We start from the raw sequence: 13,132 nt of genomic DNA, 5'->3' as shown, positions 1-13,132 counted from the left end.
AGTAACGCTGATATTAATATTAAATATCTTGGTTTGATGAGTCTATGGCGCAACAAATTAGACCATGGCGGTCCGCCACTGTCTCGGGAAACACAGCTGGATGCAATTCATGAGCAAGGAGCAGACGTTTGTCCAGCGACTTGTAGTGATAATGGGAAGGGGAAACTTCTTTAGAGGGCAAATCTAGTAAGAATGACCCTGAATCGTTTCTTATTGTGCAAGTCTCTTATCTGATGATGCTGCTCCCTCAATAGACGTTGTTGCTGCATATCAAGGAAAATACCTGCAGATTGACCCCGGTGATATATCTGGAGCTGCACACATTGGCGCCTCTCCCGCTCTGTCGGGATCGTCGGGGCTCGCGAGCGGCAGCAGCCTAACAACAAGTGATGTGTTTGCGTGATGATGTGCTTTGCATCACCAGTCACAAAGACGCCTGGGCTCGCTCACAGTGGGACTCTCCCTACCTGTAACGAGCGGTTTGCAGAGCGGTTTGCAGAGCACCGCGGAGTTAAGCAAAAGATGTACAATTATAGAAGGAGGCTAGCCCTCCAACAGCAGGCAAACAAACAACAAAAAGGAGGGGGGGAAAAGCAACCTTCCAAGACTTTCATAGCACCAGTCAGACTCCTAGTGAAAGACAGCCCTCGTTATCTTCATTTTAGGAACAAAGGAAAGTGCTTCTTCCCTCTCATTCCTCATTTGTTGTTATTGTCGCAGCGGCGCTCGGCTCGTGGAGGAGTGAAAGCGATGCGTGCAGCGTGCTTGTACGTTCTGGTTTGATGTGGATTTTGACATAATTAATTGGGAGCGGATCAGAGCATATTAAGCGGGCGGCATATTAATAAATAAAATCTCCAACATCAACACGAATCCCGATAATGACAAATTTTCGGTCGTCAAATAAACAGCAAATCTGACTCAAGTATGGCTGTACACAAGGAATTATTTATGTGTATCAATTAAAATCTCATTGCTGGTGTGCTGCCTTTGCTTACAAATTAAAACAGCCCCTGACTCTAAGATGAAGGTACATATTCTAAATGTGCTCCACCATCGCCGCTTCCTCTTCTCATTAGAGATCCCTTTTTTTAAACTCCTCTGCTTTTTATGTGGGGTGGGAGGGGGGGGGGGCTGGTCGAGAAAGACTTCATACAGTCAGCCTGGTTGTATTGTAAAGGGAATAATTTAAAAAAGAAATTCCAGACAAATCGCATTGTATCTGATTAAGCAAACGTAGCAAATGGAGTCACAAGAGGCTTTGCTGTTGTTGTTGTTGTTGTTATTGTTTTATTGTTGAGCCTCTGCTGCTTTTCCTCTTCCTCCTTTTTGTTTCTCCCCCCAAGCTTCCCCTCTTTCGCTCGCAGTGCTCTCAGGTTGGAATTAATTGTGGTAATTGCACCACTTCAGCAGTTTTCATCAGGCAGCTTTAATATCACAATTAGCTGAAGTTACATTACCAATTCTGACCAGACTACAGGCAACTGTACAACTCGGTGAGAGGTTTATCAGTAAAAGTTAACAGGCCTCATCCCACGGTCAAACACTTTTTAAATAGTGAATAAAAGGAATTAAGAGCTGTAAGAAGAAGAAGTCGTCCTCAGAATGTATAATGGGCCAGATGTATTATTAATGCCTATAAAGCAGGAACTCAGTCCAAGAATACTGTAATTAGGAGCTGTTGTTTTTCCTAAGCAGGCAATGGAAAAATATTCCTAACACACACAACAAAGGGAGAGAGAGAGAGAAAGAAAGACTACACGGATGCCTTGTTTGGTTTACATTGTAATTGTTGTGAAGTTAAGCGAGCCAATTAGGCCGTGATTATTTTAGTGTAGACGAGTCGCCCCGAGGATCAAGTTCATCTGCCGAGTTTCAGCGCTCGGAAACAAAAGCGGGAAAGTTGAGCTTGGAAATTAGAATCCGTCTGTTTATTGTTATTTTGGACGCGTTAATGATGTAGCTCTAAATGTTTACAGCAGTTATTATGGCTGACACAGTAATTGGATGCTCCTCTTCTATTTTGATGATTTGCCTATTTGTTCTGGGGCAAAGATTTTTAAAGCTTTGTACAAAAAAGAAGTAAGGAAAGCAGTTTGTGAGAGTTATTTACGCAGGAGATAGTTTTGGAAGAATACAGTTCATCCATTCATCAGTTTGATGGAGTTTCATTTGACGTTGATCAGTTTTGGTATTTTGTCGATTGATTGAGTAGAGCTGCGTATTGTTCAGCAGTCCTTCACTGTGTTCATTGTTTAATTTGTTGAAATTAGTGATAGTTGGCACTGACTTGGTCAGATCTGTAGAGCCCGACCAATATAGATTTTTGGGGGCCGGTGCCAATATCTATTATTAGGGTGTACAAGATTTCAGATACAGATGCATTGTGAATGTGAAAACACCGCTATAGTGAAAACATTTGCTCAGATACAAGTCCCTACAGTCAATGTCAAACATTTTAGAGGACAGAAACAGAAGAAAAACCCTTTTTTGAGTGGAGGGGGACTTTGAGTAACTTTCTCAATGCAACAGAGTGTTTCTAGTGTAGGATTACTATGCAAACGTGCACGTGAAGCACCTGCAGCCAGAGACTCAAAACATATGAAAAGAAAAGAACACAGCAGAGTTTTCCCCTCTTCTTCCCCTCTCTCATCCCTGCATCTCTCACCCATCCTCAGTCTCACCCTCTTCTGCCTCCGGGCCTCCGCGCTCTCCTCCTTGTGTGTGTCTACCACTGTGCCGACTTATCCTGGGGCCCATTTTGCCTATTGTTAGACACTTTGATTAAACTATTAGAAATTCAAGAAACTGTAGTTGTTTATCAAAACAAGATGTTGTTCTCTCATTGTAATCTACTCTCCAAAAGCTCCAAAAGACTTAATTTGCATATTATACTGCGGACTCCGTTTTCACAACTTCAACCATGTGAACCACACACTGTACAGCGCCTTCAAGAGTCCTCTTCTCTGTTTGCACTCACACTGCCAATAGGAATGCTGAAGTGAGGTTTTGCTTGTTTGCGCTTGGTACACTATAGTAGCGTCACTTCTGTGCGATGTACAACAGCAACCATTTCTGACAACATCAGGATAGATAACACCATAGTCTGCGCCATGTGTTTACTGTGTATGGTGGGTTTCATGATAATCAAACTCTGTGTCCAACTGTTCTAATGGTGCGTTCACACTGAACGTGAAGAGAATTTTCTCGGTGAGTTCGGCTGTGGGCTCATTAACTGCTTCTCTGCGCTTATTCTCGTCATTTGCTTGAATAACAGGCATAAACACAACCCGTGAATAATCTTCTAAACTTTTTCCTTCCACTTTCTCCGACAAACCTCCTCCTGGACACATACACACACACCCACACGTAAACATGAACAATTGAATGTAAAAGTATTGGCAGACAGAAATGCCAATGGAAAATCCACTCAAAGCGGTTTTGTTCAACTTCCTCTCTCACTTTTTACCAAGCCCTCTCCTTCTTCCTCTGTTCACGATGTAAAATAACGCCAGGACGTCGTCTGATGACAGCGACATAGGGAGGTAGACAATGCCAATTGGCTTGCATGTGTGAACACCATCATGGTGCCATCAGACCTGACGCGACGGCCTTAGTCTCTGAAATATTTGAACTCGAGCGACATATTTGCGTGACGCGATAGCCAATGAGCTTCGAGATCCTCCCTCCGTCACTGCCGTCATTGTATAAGGAATGGAGAATCCCCACTGTGTGTGTGCAGCCCGACCAGGTTGCTATTTGTATCGTGACCGGGTGAAAAAGGCGAGGGCTGGGCAGAAAGTGATCGAGGAAGTTTGACGCTAGCTTACTAGTTAGCCCCAGTTAGCACAACCCCATCCAGATGAGCATTTAAACTCCATATCTTAGTTAGTTGCTTGACTGCAGTTAACACTACAAACAATAAACTGCAATGGTGATAAATGGGACCAAGGATTTTTTTTCCTTTAACCAATGATGAGGTGGACCTTACTGTATATACTGTAATTTTGAGTTATAAACGCTTAACATTATACATGTTGGATAACTCCTGGTAGGCAAGTCATGATAGGACCAAGTCAGGAAGTGAACGTGGGTGACTGTGTCTTCGTCTTCCAAAGTCTCAGTTTCTGCTCATCCAAACCCCGGAGTTTTCAAACATTGCCCACAACGTTTCTAAAAGTTTCAGCTTTAGATACTGAAGTCAAATGTATAAGTGTGAATTAGGTGTGTCTGCTCCTCCCAGCAGTCGTAAAATATGTAATTGTAAATAATAAAAATTCTGTTGCTACCACCAGTTACCACCTGCACCACCCGAACTGAAATTTGTAGGTATAGGTTTGAAGTATTTATACTAAATATTAGCTTGTATCATTTGTATATGATCAATTCCTTAACCAGCATGGGTGTTGTACAGCAGCGAGGGTGGGAAGGGGACTCGTCCTGGTCTGATGTTGTAGTAAACACTTTGGAGGAATTAGGTTTATTTAACCAAATGAGCTGTGCTTATTCGGGGCTGCCGTTGTTTGCATACAATTACAGACTGACAGCTTAGCTGATTTGCAGGAGGGCAATGCATTATAAGCTACGAGGGCCCCTGTGGTGGAGACTAGCATCCCTCTAATTAATACCACCATGCTTAGGTGCCCCAACACTCACATTCCAACACAACACCCAACCCCCGCCTGAGCCGCGCTGCACAACAACAGGCCCAATCAAGACTGTCTGGATATTTCGATTTGCACAGCTCGGTTAAGTTCTCTGCAAGTGCTCGCTGATGAAATCAAGCACAATCAGGCCTCGAGGCTGAGTGAGCCTCCAAAACAAGGGTTCCCACCTCTTAGTCCTCACATACCTGCTTCTGTTTAGCTGCGTCGTATTTGCTGCTGTAGGCTGCAATGTGCTCTGGTGTGTTGCCACAAGAAGACCACGTTATTATTACAGTTGCTTTAACTGGTGACAATGCACAAGTAGATGGATGAGTTGTTGAGTTGATCCACGGAATGTATCGATGAAGTTCCGACCCAATAAGTCGTACTTATCAGAGAAATCAAACCGATGAATTCTTAACAGCACCCACCACTATAGCCGGGCATACACTGTGGGAGTTAACGCCGTTTTTGCCCCAAGAGTCGTAAGATTTTCTTTTCCAGTCTGACAATTTTCAGCTACGCTATGCGTCGTTTGCCGTGCAGTGTAGAGGGGGGAGTGAGCAGAGATTAATTGCTCCCGACCGGCCGTCGGACGTCCTGATAAATTTCTGACATGTCAGACATGTCAGAAATTTGGGTCGGCCGACTTCAGCCTTTTGCACAGTTGAAGCAGAGCCACGGGTCGATTCTTCTCCTACTCTTGCGGGAAGTGGCAACATGGTCAATTGGGCTTTGAGTATAACAAATAAATAGTTATTAAATATGCTAAATAGTCAGTGTGTTGGACCGTATGACTAGGACTGGTGAACGCTGCTGAAAGCTTATTGTTTTTAATATGATAAAGTAAAATGTTTATTGGACATATAGTGTGTGTGTGTGTGTGTGTGTGTGAGAGAGTTTTTTTGCCTCTTTTTTGAGGTTTCGGCACACATATTACGCACGTTTCTGTCCTGTCAGCTTTCTTCTTCTTTGGTAAACACAAACTTCCCTGCCTCAGAGAAGCTTTCCGCAGGAGCCGACGGGCGTTTCACATGCACAGCGTGAGCAGTCGAGTCGTGGCCGACGGTCGGACCGTACAGTGTGAGCACATAAATCCTGAGATCTGGCTTCACATGGCAGACGATTTAAAAAACGCCCAACATCACAATGTTAAAGACCAAATTTCGTGGGAATCCGTTCAGTAGATACCTCTAAACAAATGGAGCTCAACAAAAAATGCAATATCAGTAGGAGCTCAAACAAAGATGTGAAATCAGCTTTATATACATTCATACTGTATATTTACATTATATGTACTGTATGTAGATAGGATGCTGCTCTGCTCTTCAATACGCTTTATATTCAGGATAACCCTAAAATTCCAGATAAAAGACTGAAATCTTAGCTGGGGGGCGAGGCCAGCGCGAACAAACTGGGGTTGATTCCTCTGAGTGTGTGGCCAAGATGAAATCCTTTATCATGTATGTAATGTATTATGTATTAGAGATACATAATGCAACATATTTATCACAGTATCGATATTGTGATTCAGTCAATTCTCTGGAACGTCAAGTCTTTTTAAAGATCATGTGATCAGTTAAGAATATCTTCTTTTTTTTCACAAATGAAAGTTAAATTAACTGAAAAATAACAACAACAAAAAAAGATCATATTGCTATTAAGCATTCCTGCTTGGTGATTTATATTATTCCTCAAAAAATATTTCATCAGTGAGTGTCCTCACGTGTACGCTAATACAAATGTTTGTGCATGTGTTGTGCTGCAGGGGCGGTGACTGCGGTGGGCAAAGTGTCCCAGCGCATCCAGAACAATACCAGGCGCCATGAGAACCACCTGCAGCTCTGCCGGGTGCAGAAACTGCTGAAGGGACGGAGTACAAAGGTGCTGGCTGCAGGTTAGAGCCTCTGATCATATATTCCTTTCATCTCATCCAAGATCCACCTCCCATCTACACCCCCTGCATCTATTGCTCTATGTCCTTTGGGAGGCTAGTATAGAAGTATAGATAAACTGAAGTGGAATTAGCAAAGTGTGGAGACTTCCTGAATACGTTCACCTGGATAGTTTTTAATCGATGGAAATCTATTAATAACTGCTAACTTTCCCTCTCGCGAAGGGGAATATGCTTTTCCTCTTCATGCTGCCTTTCCCCTTCAGCTCGTTTATTTCCCCTTGTCCTTGGCAGTTGCCTCTCTTCTTGTGGTGCTGTGGCCCTTTCCCTTTCCTGCCACTCCCTCTCCTGTTGTTTGTCTCCAGAGGACCCCGGCCTCCTTGTTGATCCGCTCGTCCCGCCAACCTCCCCCTGGACCAATTAGAGCCCAGTCTCATCTCACGGTCCAGCAGATAAAAAGGAAGCCAAAAGTGTGTTTGCTGGATACGAGTGAATGCGTGTGCGTGAAGTGTGTGTTTGCTCGGATACGCAGGCTGGCTTTGTGTGTGTGTGTGTGTGTGTGTGTGTGTGTGTGTGTGTGTGTGTGTGTGTGTGTGTGTGTGTGTGTGTGTGTGTGTGTGTGTGTGTGTGTGTGTGTGTGTGTGTGTGTGTGTGTGTGTGTGTGTGTGTGTGTGTGTGTGTGTGTGTGTGTGTGTGTGTATTTACGGATATATTGGTGTGTAGGCTGGGAGCGAGTGCTGAATAGCAGCTCATCTCTCTAATGCCGATGTGGGAAGTTTCAAAAGCTTCCTCTCATCCAAGCTCTCAGGCCCTTGCAACTCCGCCGGCTTCCTTTCCAGCCAATAAAGCTTCGGTCCCACCAGACAGACTTCAGAGCAGCAGCAGCACCACCCCACCCTGTAACCCCATGCAGACCCGTTCTACTTCCTTCCCACCAACACCACCTCTAATGTGGGTAAAAGAAAAGCTCTGCCTTTTACAGATGAGAGGCGTAGGAGCCCCTCCAACATATTAAGTAGCTCTGTAGGAGACGAGGGGGTGGGTGAGGGGGGATTGTGAGACACAAAGCCTGAATCAATGGGACAATGATACAGCAGACAGTCTGCCTGTTTCCTGAGAGGCTGCATATTTGCGTCTGCCAGCCTGTTCCTTCAATTTAAAACAAAGATGTTTCACATTCTCTATCATGTCTCACACTGATTTTTCTCAAATGTATGTCCCGTTATGCCCCCTGACTATTGCACATATTTGTGTTTTTGCATTTTCCTTCATTTATGCGTATGCGTTTTCTTTTCTCTTGTCTCAGGTGTCTAGGGCTCAGACTAGCTCATTCAATTAAGCATAATTGTAGGTCTTAACAAAACTCGGAGAGAAGCAGCAATGATAAAATGTTTCCTCAATTTCCCTTGAAAATTCTCCTCCTACACAGACCTATCAAAATGTTGTCTTCGTCTAAGTGCTGAAACATTAAAATGAACTATCTATCAGTCCACATAAAATAAATTGACAGCACTCTGTGTTAGTTTTATGTATGATTTTATATCAATGTTTTATATCATTGTAAATTGAAAGTCTTTGGGGTTTCAGACTGTTGATCATCTTGGGGTTGGTCGTGGACGGTGGGTTGTGTTTCCGTTGTGTTCCTGAGGGTGGCATCCGGTTGTGATTGGGTTTCTTAGGACAGATTTTAATACCAGGTCTGAACAGGGCCTAATTACTGAATTGCACCTGTACATGTTAACATGTAAATCGAGCATGAGCAACATCAGAAAGAAACAAAAGAAAATAACCATCTTATGCATTGAGTCTAAACATCTCGGATCATATTTACCACTGCCGTCCACACAGTAAGCCTATGATTCATGTTGTTTATACTCTACTTACATGTGTTTGGGCAATAGAGAAGTGGATGAATCAATGCACCTCTCTTTTCTCCAACTCTGATATTTCCCCGACACATCCCTGCTGACACTGCCCCAAAAGGGAGGTTAAGAGATCGGTGATGATAGGCTGGGGGCTGGAGAGAAGTGACCAATCAACTGAGGGGAGCCTCAGTCACTGATCACGCCTCCGAAGTCTCAAAACTCAACTTGACCGCACGTGTTGTGGAGTGGAGCGAGCGGGAATGGTCTGACGCTCGCGGATACTGTTCTGTGTGCCTGCAGTTGCCTGAGTATAATGCTCCATCGCAAGTAGGGCTGCAGCTATCGATTATTTTAGTAATCGATAGTATTCTACAGTTGATCTTTTATTCTGCCCGTCGCCCGGACCGTAGTCGGGGAGCAGGGAGATAGTTTCTCCAGGCTGAAGCAGTCGGCTCTGGGACAAACCCCTTATTTTCCCTCCAACAGCGCGATGAACAGACACACATAGACTTTCGCGTGGAACCGAGGCGTTGCTGCATTTATGTAACATTTACAGCACATCTGCTGCTAGCATGCACACCGGACTTCTAGCTCCTCCGCTCCTTTGTTTTCTCTGTCTCAAGTCACTCTCTCGCTGCACGCACATACACACACACACACTACGCACATAATCCACGTGCTGCCCCATTCACAACAGGAGTTACACCACTCGGGAGCAATAGTCACCTCCCCTCAAAGCGTCGCACCTCCCGCCGGCCTGCACCGAGGGCAACGACGGACAGAGTTTTTGTTTTTTATCAACTTAAAATGATCCCAAACTTTGGACACTTTCTGTCGTTTTCTTCCGCCTGTTTCACTGTTTCCGTTCTCTTCGATCATTTTATAATCCGCGCCGGCTCGTAAACCTTCACTACAGCGTCGACAGCAGAAGCCCATTGTGATACTGAGTTCCAAAAATGCAGTAGCATTGAAAACGTATCCAATGATGTGTTTGTTTGTTTGTTTTATTGATAAAGGGATACAAGAAGATATTGACAAAGCTAAATGATTTCATTTGATTTAAACAGTAAAGATATCTGTAATCCAGCTTTTGTAAGCAGGTCGCCTGGCAGGACTGGGGTCGACATACTCCAAGCTGATCCACCTCACAAGTCACATCACTGTTCTCTACCTGCAAAACTATCTAAATGGCCAACTCCGTCCAGCTCATGTTTGTTCAAAAGTTGTTAACAGGGTTCTGGTAAGTGGTTTGTGTTGTTGTCATTGTTGTTGCTTTTCAACCTTTTTGTTGAAAGAAAAAACAGACACAGCTTGGGCTATTTACAATCGCACACATATAACAATTTCCATTTCCTGTTTATGTTATTTCCTTCATCGTGGAAGAGTTTGTTACTCTCGTCAACCATCAAATGTGCACATCGCAACGTCTGATGTTTCTGGAGAAAACTAATACATTGTAAGAGGATATTTTAGTGTGAATTGCCAAATACATCAATGGAAAACATTTCCTGACTTTGCAATTATATCTCCTTCTAAACCTATTTGCTGTTGCTAATTAGTCAACCGAACGGAAAGGGTGGCATACAGAGTGTTGAGTTGAACATTCTGGTAGATCTCTGAACCCCTACATTGGACAGATTAATAAATAATAAAATAGTTTTGGCAACCATAGGCTGATTTATTCACCTGCCCTCATTTGATCACCAAAGTTTCCGCTTGACCTTGTCTCTGACCTACAGCACCATGCCTCTGATATTGTGCATAATAACAAGGTGAAAGAAGCATTTTGACTTTCCAAACTCAACACTACCGAGCCTGACTTGCCCTCATTCTGCCATACTGGCATCCCTGTGCTCATGTTATTCCTCTGGCCTTGGACACGTACTGTAGGGAGGAACAGGACCCTTTGTAGATCAACCTTTATTTCCTGCCCCAGTTTCCCCGGCCCCCTACTTGGTCAAGCCCAAAAGACTTTGTAGTAGAGCAGAGGTGCTCTTTGACAAGGGGAGCTGAAAGGCCTGAACATTGAGAGGAGTGCTTGGCACCTACTGCTCTTTGAACCTGCCGCTACCTCAAAGCACCGTGGATGGTCAGATGTAGACAGGGGGTCTGAAGAGAACCTGGTCCACAAGGAGACTCCTCCTCACCTCGAGCACATCCAACCCTGTCTCACCCTGTCAACTTAATTAGGCAGGGGGTCTGATAGGGAGTATCAGATAATGCCTGAAAGGTTTGGAAAACCATATTTTTTTCAGTATAGGGCCATATGACATGACCAAAGTCTTATATCCTGTCCTGTTGGTCATTTCATACCCAGATATTGCTACATATCACATTATTGCACAATATATTTTCTCTAAAAAAAATGTGAATTAGTCTGATTATGTCTTCACCATTTTAAACTCCTACCATCATTTTATATCAAATATTGTGTTGCGGGAAGATGCTTCTTGCAACGTCTGATGCTAATTCAACATTACTATGTTTTAGTTTAAAAACATTGGGATTGTGTTGTACTATGGATGGGCAAAAATGGGATGGGACATTTAGATACAAAGACTATACCGCGTGGAAGAACGCAAAGCATTGTCCAAACATACAGAGCATATTATCTAACCATAGACATTGTTCTATAATCATTTTTCAATGCCCTACCTTCCTAAGTAGCACTGAATTCAGTTTTCAATTAATAAAAAAAACTTGGGCTGGAAAAGTTATACTTGGCAAGAACTTAAAATGTCCTTATAACTGTACAACTATGTAATTAACATTTGCTAGAGTTAATATACAGTTTAAAAATACTAAATAGGGAGACTTTAAATGTTACTAGTACAAGAATGAATCTACATTTATTGTTCCAACAGATAGTAGCTGTCAGGCATTATGACCATTGATTATTGTCCATGATATTTCTGCCACTATGAATGTTAGCACCTCACCTCCTGAGCTGCAACCACTGGACAGATGGAGACCTTTAACACACATCTCCAGGTCAGATGCACAGTATACGTTGAATAGTTACAGGAGCAAAAGATGGTATACAAGCACATCTGGGTAATCAGCAGACTTGATGTCTACTGAAATGTGTCAGTTTCAGCACACTGGACACTGGCAGCATCCTGATGCTTGAGCAAACATGTAACGCATACCTACCCATGCATGAATCTAAAGCGACGACACACTGTTATCACAGAATGCCGCTACGTTATGCTTTTTTTAAGACCGTGCACCCAACAAATCAAACTAAACAGAACATAATTTCCATTGCAACATTCAACATTCGGGTCAGAACATTCTTCAATCTTGCAATTTTGTATGTCCACAAGTAAAGATAGATAGGTAATGAGTAAAGTAGTTAAACTGAATTTGACCCAAAATCCATAAGTGAATGTATTTCATTTAATGCACCTTGGTGATTTCACCTCGGACCTTTTTCCAAAGAAGCAGATATTGTCTGATTCAACTGTTCCCCTTTGGATTTAGCTGGGGGGATTTGTTCCTACTGTGAGTCATGTAACAGTGTCTATGGGACAAAATAATAGTGCTTCAACTTCCAGAAACTGGGGCACCTGAAATGGTTCTTTTGACTTTGCAACTCTATCACCACAAGTAACTAAAAGTTGAGATACCTCCCACCTCTGCTCCTTCAATCGTGATCATTCCTCGCGCTGCAAATCACATTATTTTCATTAATTACCTTGCTGAATATTTTCTTGAGTGAGCATTTTTTAATCATCTGTACAAGAAAAATAGTGAAAAATGTCTATCACAATTTCCCAGAGCCTCAGTATTGACATAATTAAGTTGCTCGTCTTGACCAAACAGCAGCCAAAACAGAACGATATCATGGGTATCGGATGAAGACAACAGCTGCAATGGTTTTGGACTGCAATCTTAACACACATCCTCCGGCTGTAGGAAATTACAAAAGCTATTATTCTTCATTTCAATCAATAGTGCATTAGAATAAAATAATCACCTACAAATAAGCTTGAACCAGTTAATTTTTGGCATTTTTTCCCTAAAATAATAATAAATGATTAATTGATGATCAAAATGATAGTCTAATGATTTGATATCATTCAGGCAATTGACTTATTGTTGCAGTCCCCCAACTTTATGGGAAACTTTTTCATTTCTGTCATGCAGCCTTCAGAACTCACAGCAACTTTTTTTAGACACACAGGATGCACACACCAACACGTGTCCCATTGGAATCCTGTTCCTTGAACTTGTGCCTCTTAAAATCAACTTAACATGACCATGTCAGAAAACGTCATTGCAAACAGAGAATAGCTCTGTCTGTTAACATACTGCATGTCAGTTACAATATGTGTAACAGTCCCGGGTCTGTCACTTAATTTTGTAAAAGCTGAGGGTGCGAGGCGTCTGTTTCATAAGAACATTCCCCTTTTACTGTCTTTAACTTCAAAAATTTTAATTTTCCCTAACTGAGCATTACTGAGTGGTAATTGTCAACGTACTCGGAAAACGTGTCTTTAAAGACGTGTATAAGGCTCAACAGGGTTTTATTCATATCATATTTAATAGAACGATTACAACCACTGCTCCAATCTCCACACAGCACCTTAGGAGTCGTGGCATGTCTCTCGACTGTTTTTCCGTTTGAGACCCATGGCATTTTAAAAGCAATTTGACCCCCGCCTGGCCGTGCCACTTAATCTCAGTCGACTTGTCTGTAGCTGAAAATGTCCTCTCTAAGCCCC

At 42.8% G+C, this 13,132-nt stretch overlaps 1 protein-coding gene across 4 annotated transcripts in view; it reads left to right on the top strand.

Annotated features, from left to right (window-relative positions):
* arhgef39 (Rho guanine nucleotide exchange factor (GEF) 39) overlaps positions 1-13,132 on the top strand; it is a 60,098-nt gene that overhangs the window by 28,041 nt on the left and 18,925 nt on the right. For all 4 annotated transcript variants that reach the window (XR_004790225.2, XM_035626259.2, XM_035626258.2 and 1 more), the window contains one exon: positions 6,415-6,543. Coding sequence is in view for 3 of the 4 variants with exons in the window: in XM_035626259.2 (XP_035482152.2) it covers positions 6,415-6,543 (129 nt within the window). In the remaining variant the exon portion in view is untranslated. The remainder of the gene's footprint in view (positions 1-6,414; positions 6,544-13,132) is intronic.

Source organism: Scophthalmus maximus, chromosome 2 (genome assembly GCF_022379125.1).
Source record: "Scophthalmus maximus strain ysfricsl-2021 chromosome 2, ASM2237912v1, whole genome shotgun sequence".
Taxonomy (NCBI): Eukaryota; Metazoa; Chordata; class Actinopteri; order Pleuronectiformes; family Scophthalmidae; genus Scophthalmus; species Scophthalmus maximus.
This window is presented reverse-complemented; position numbering and strand designations above follow the sequence as displayed.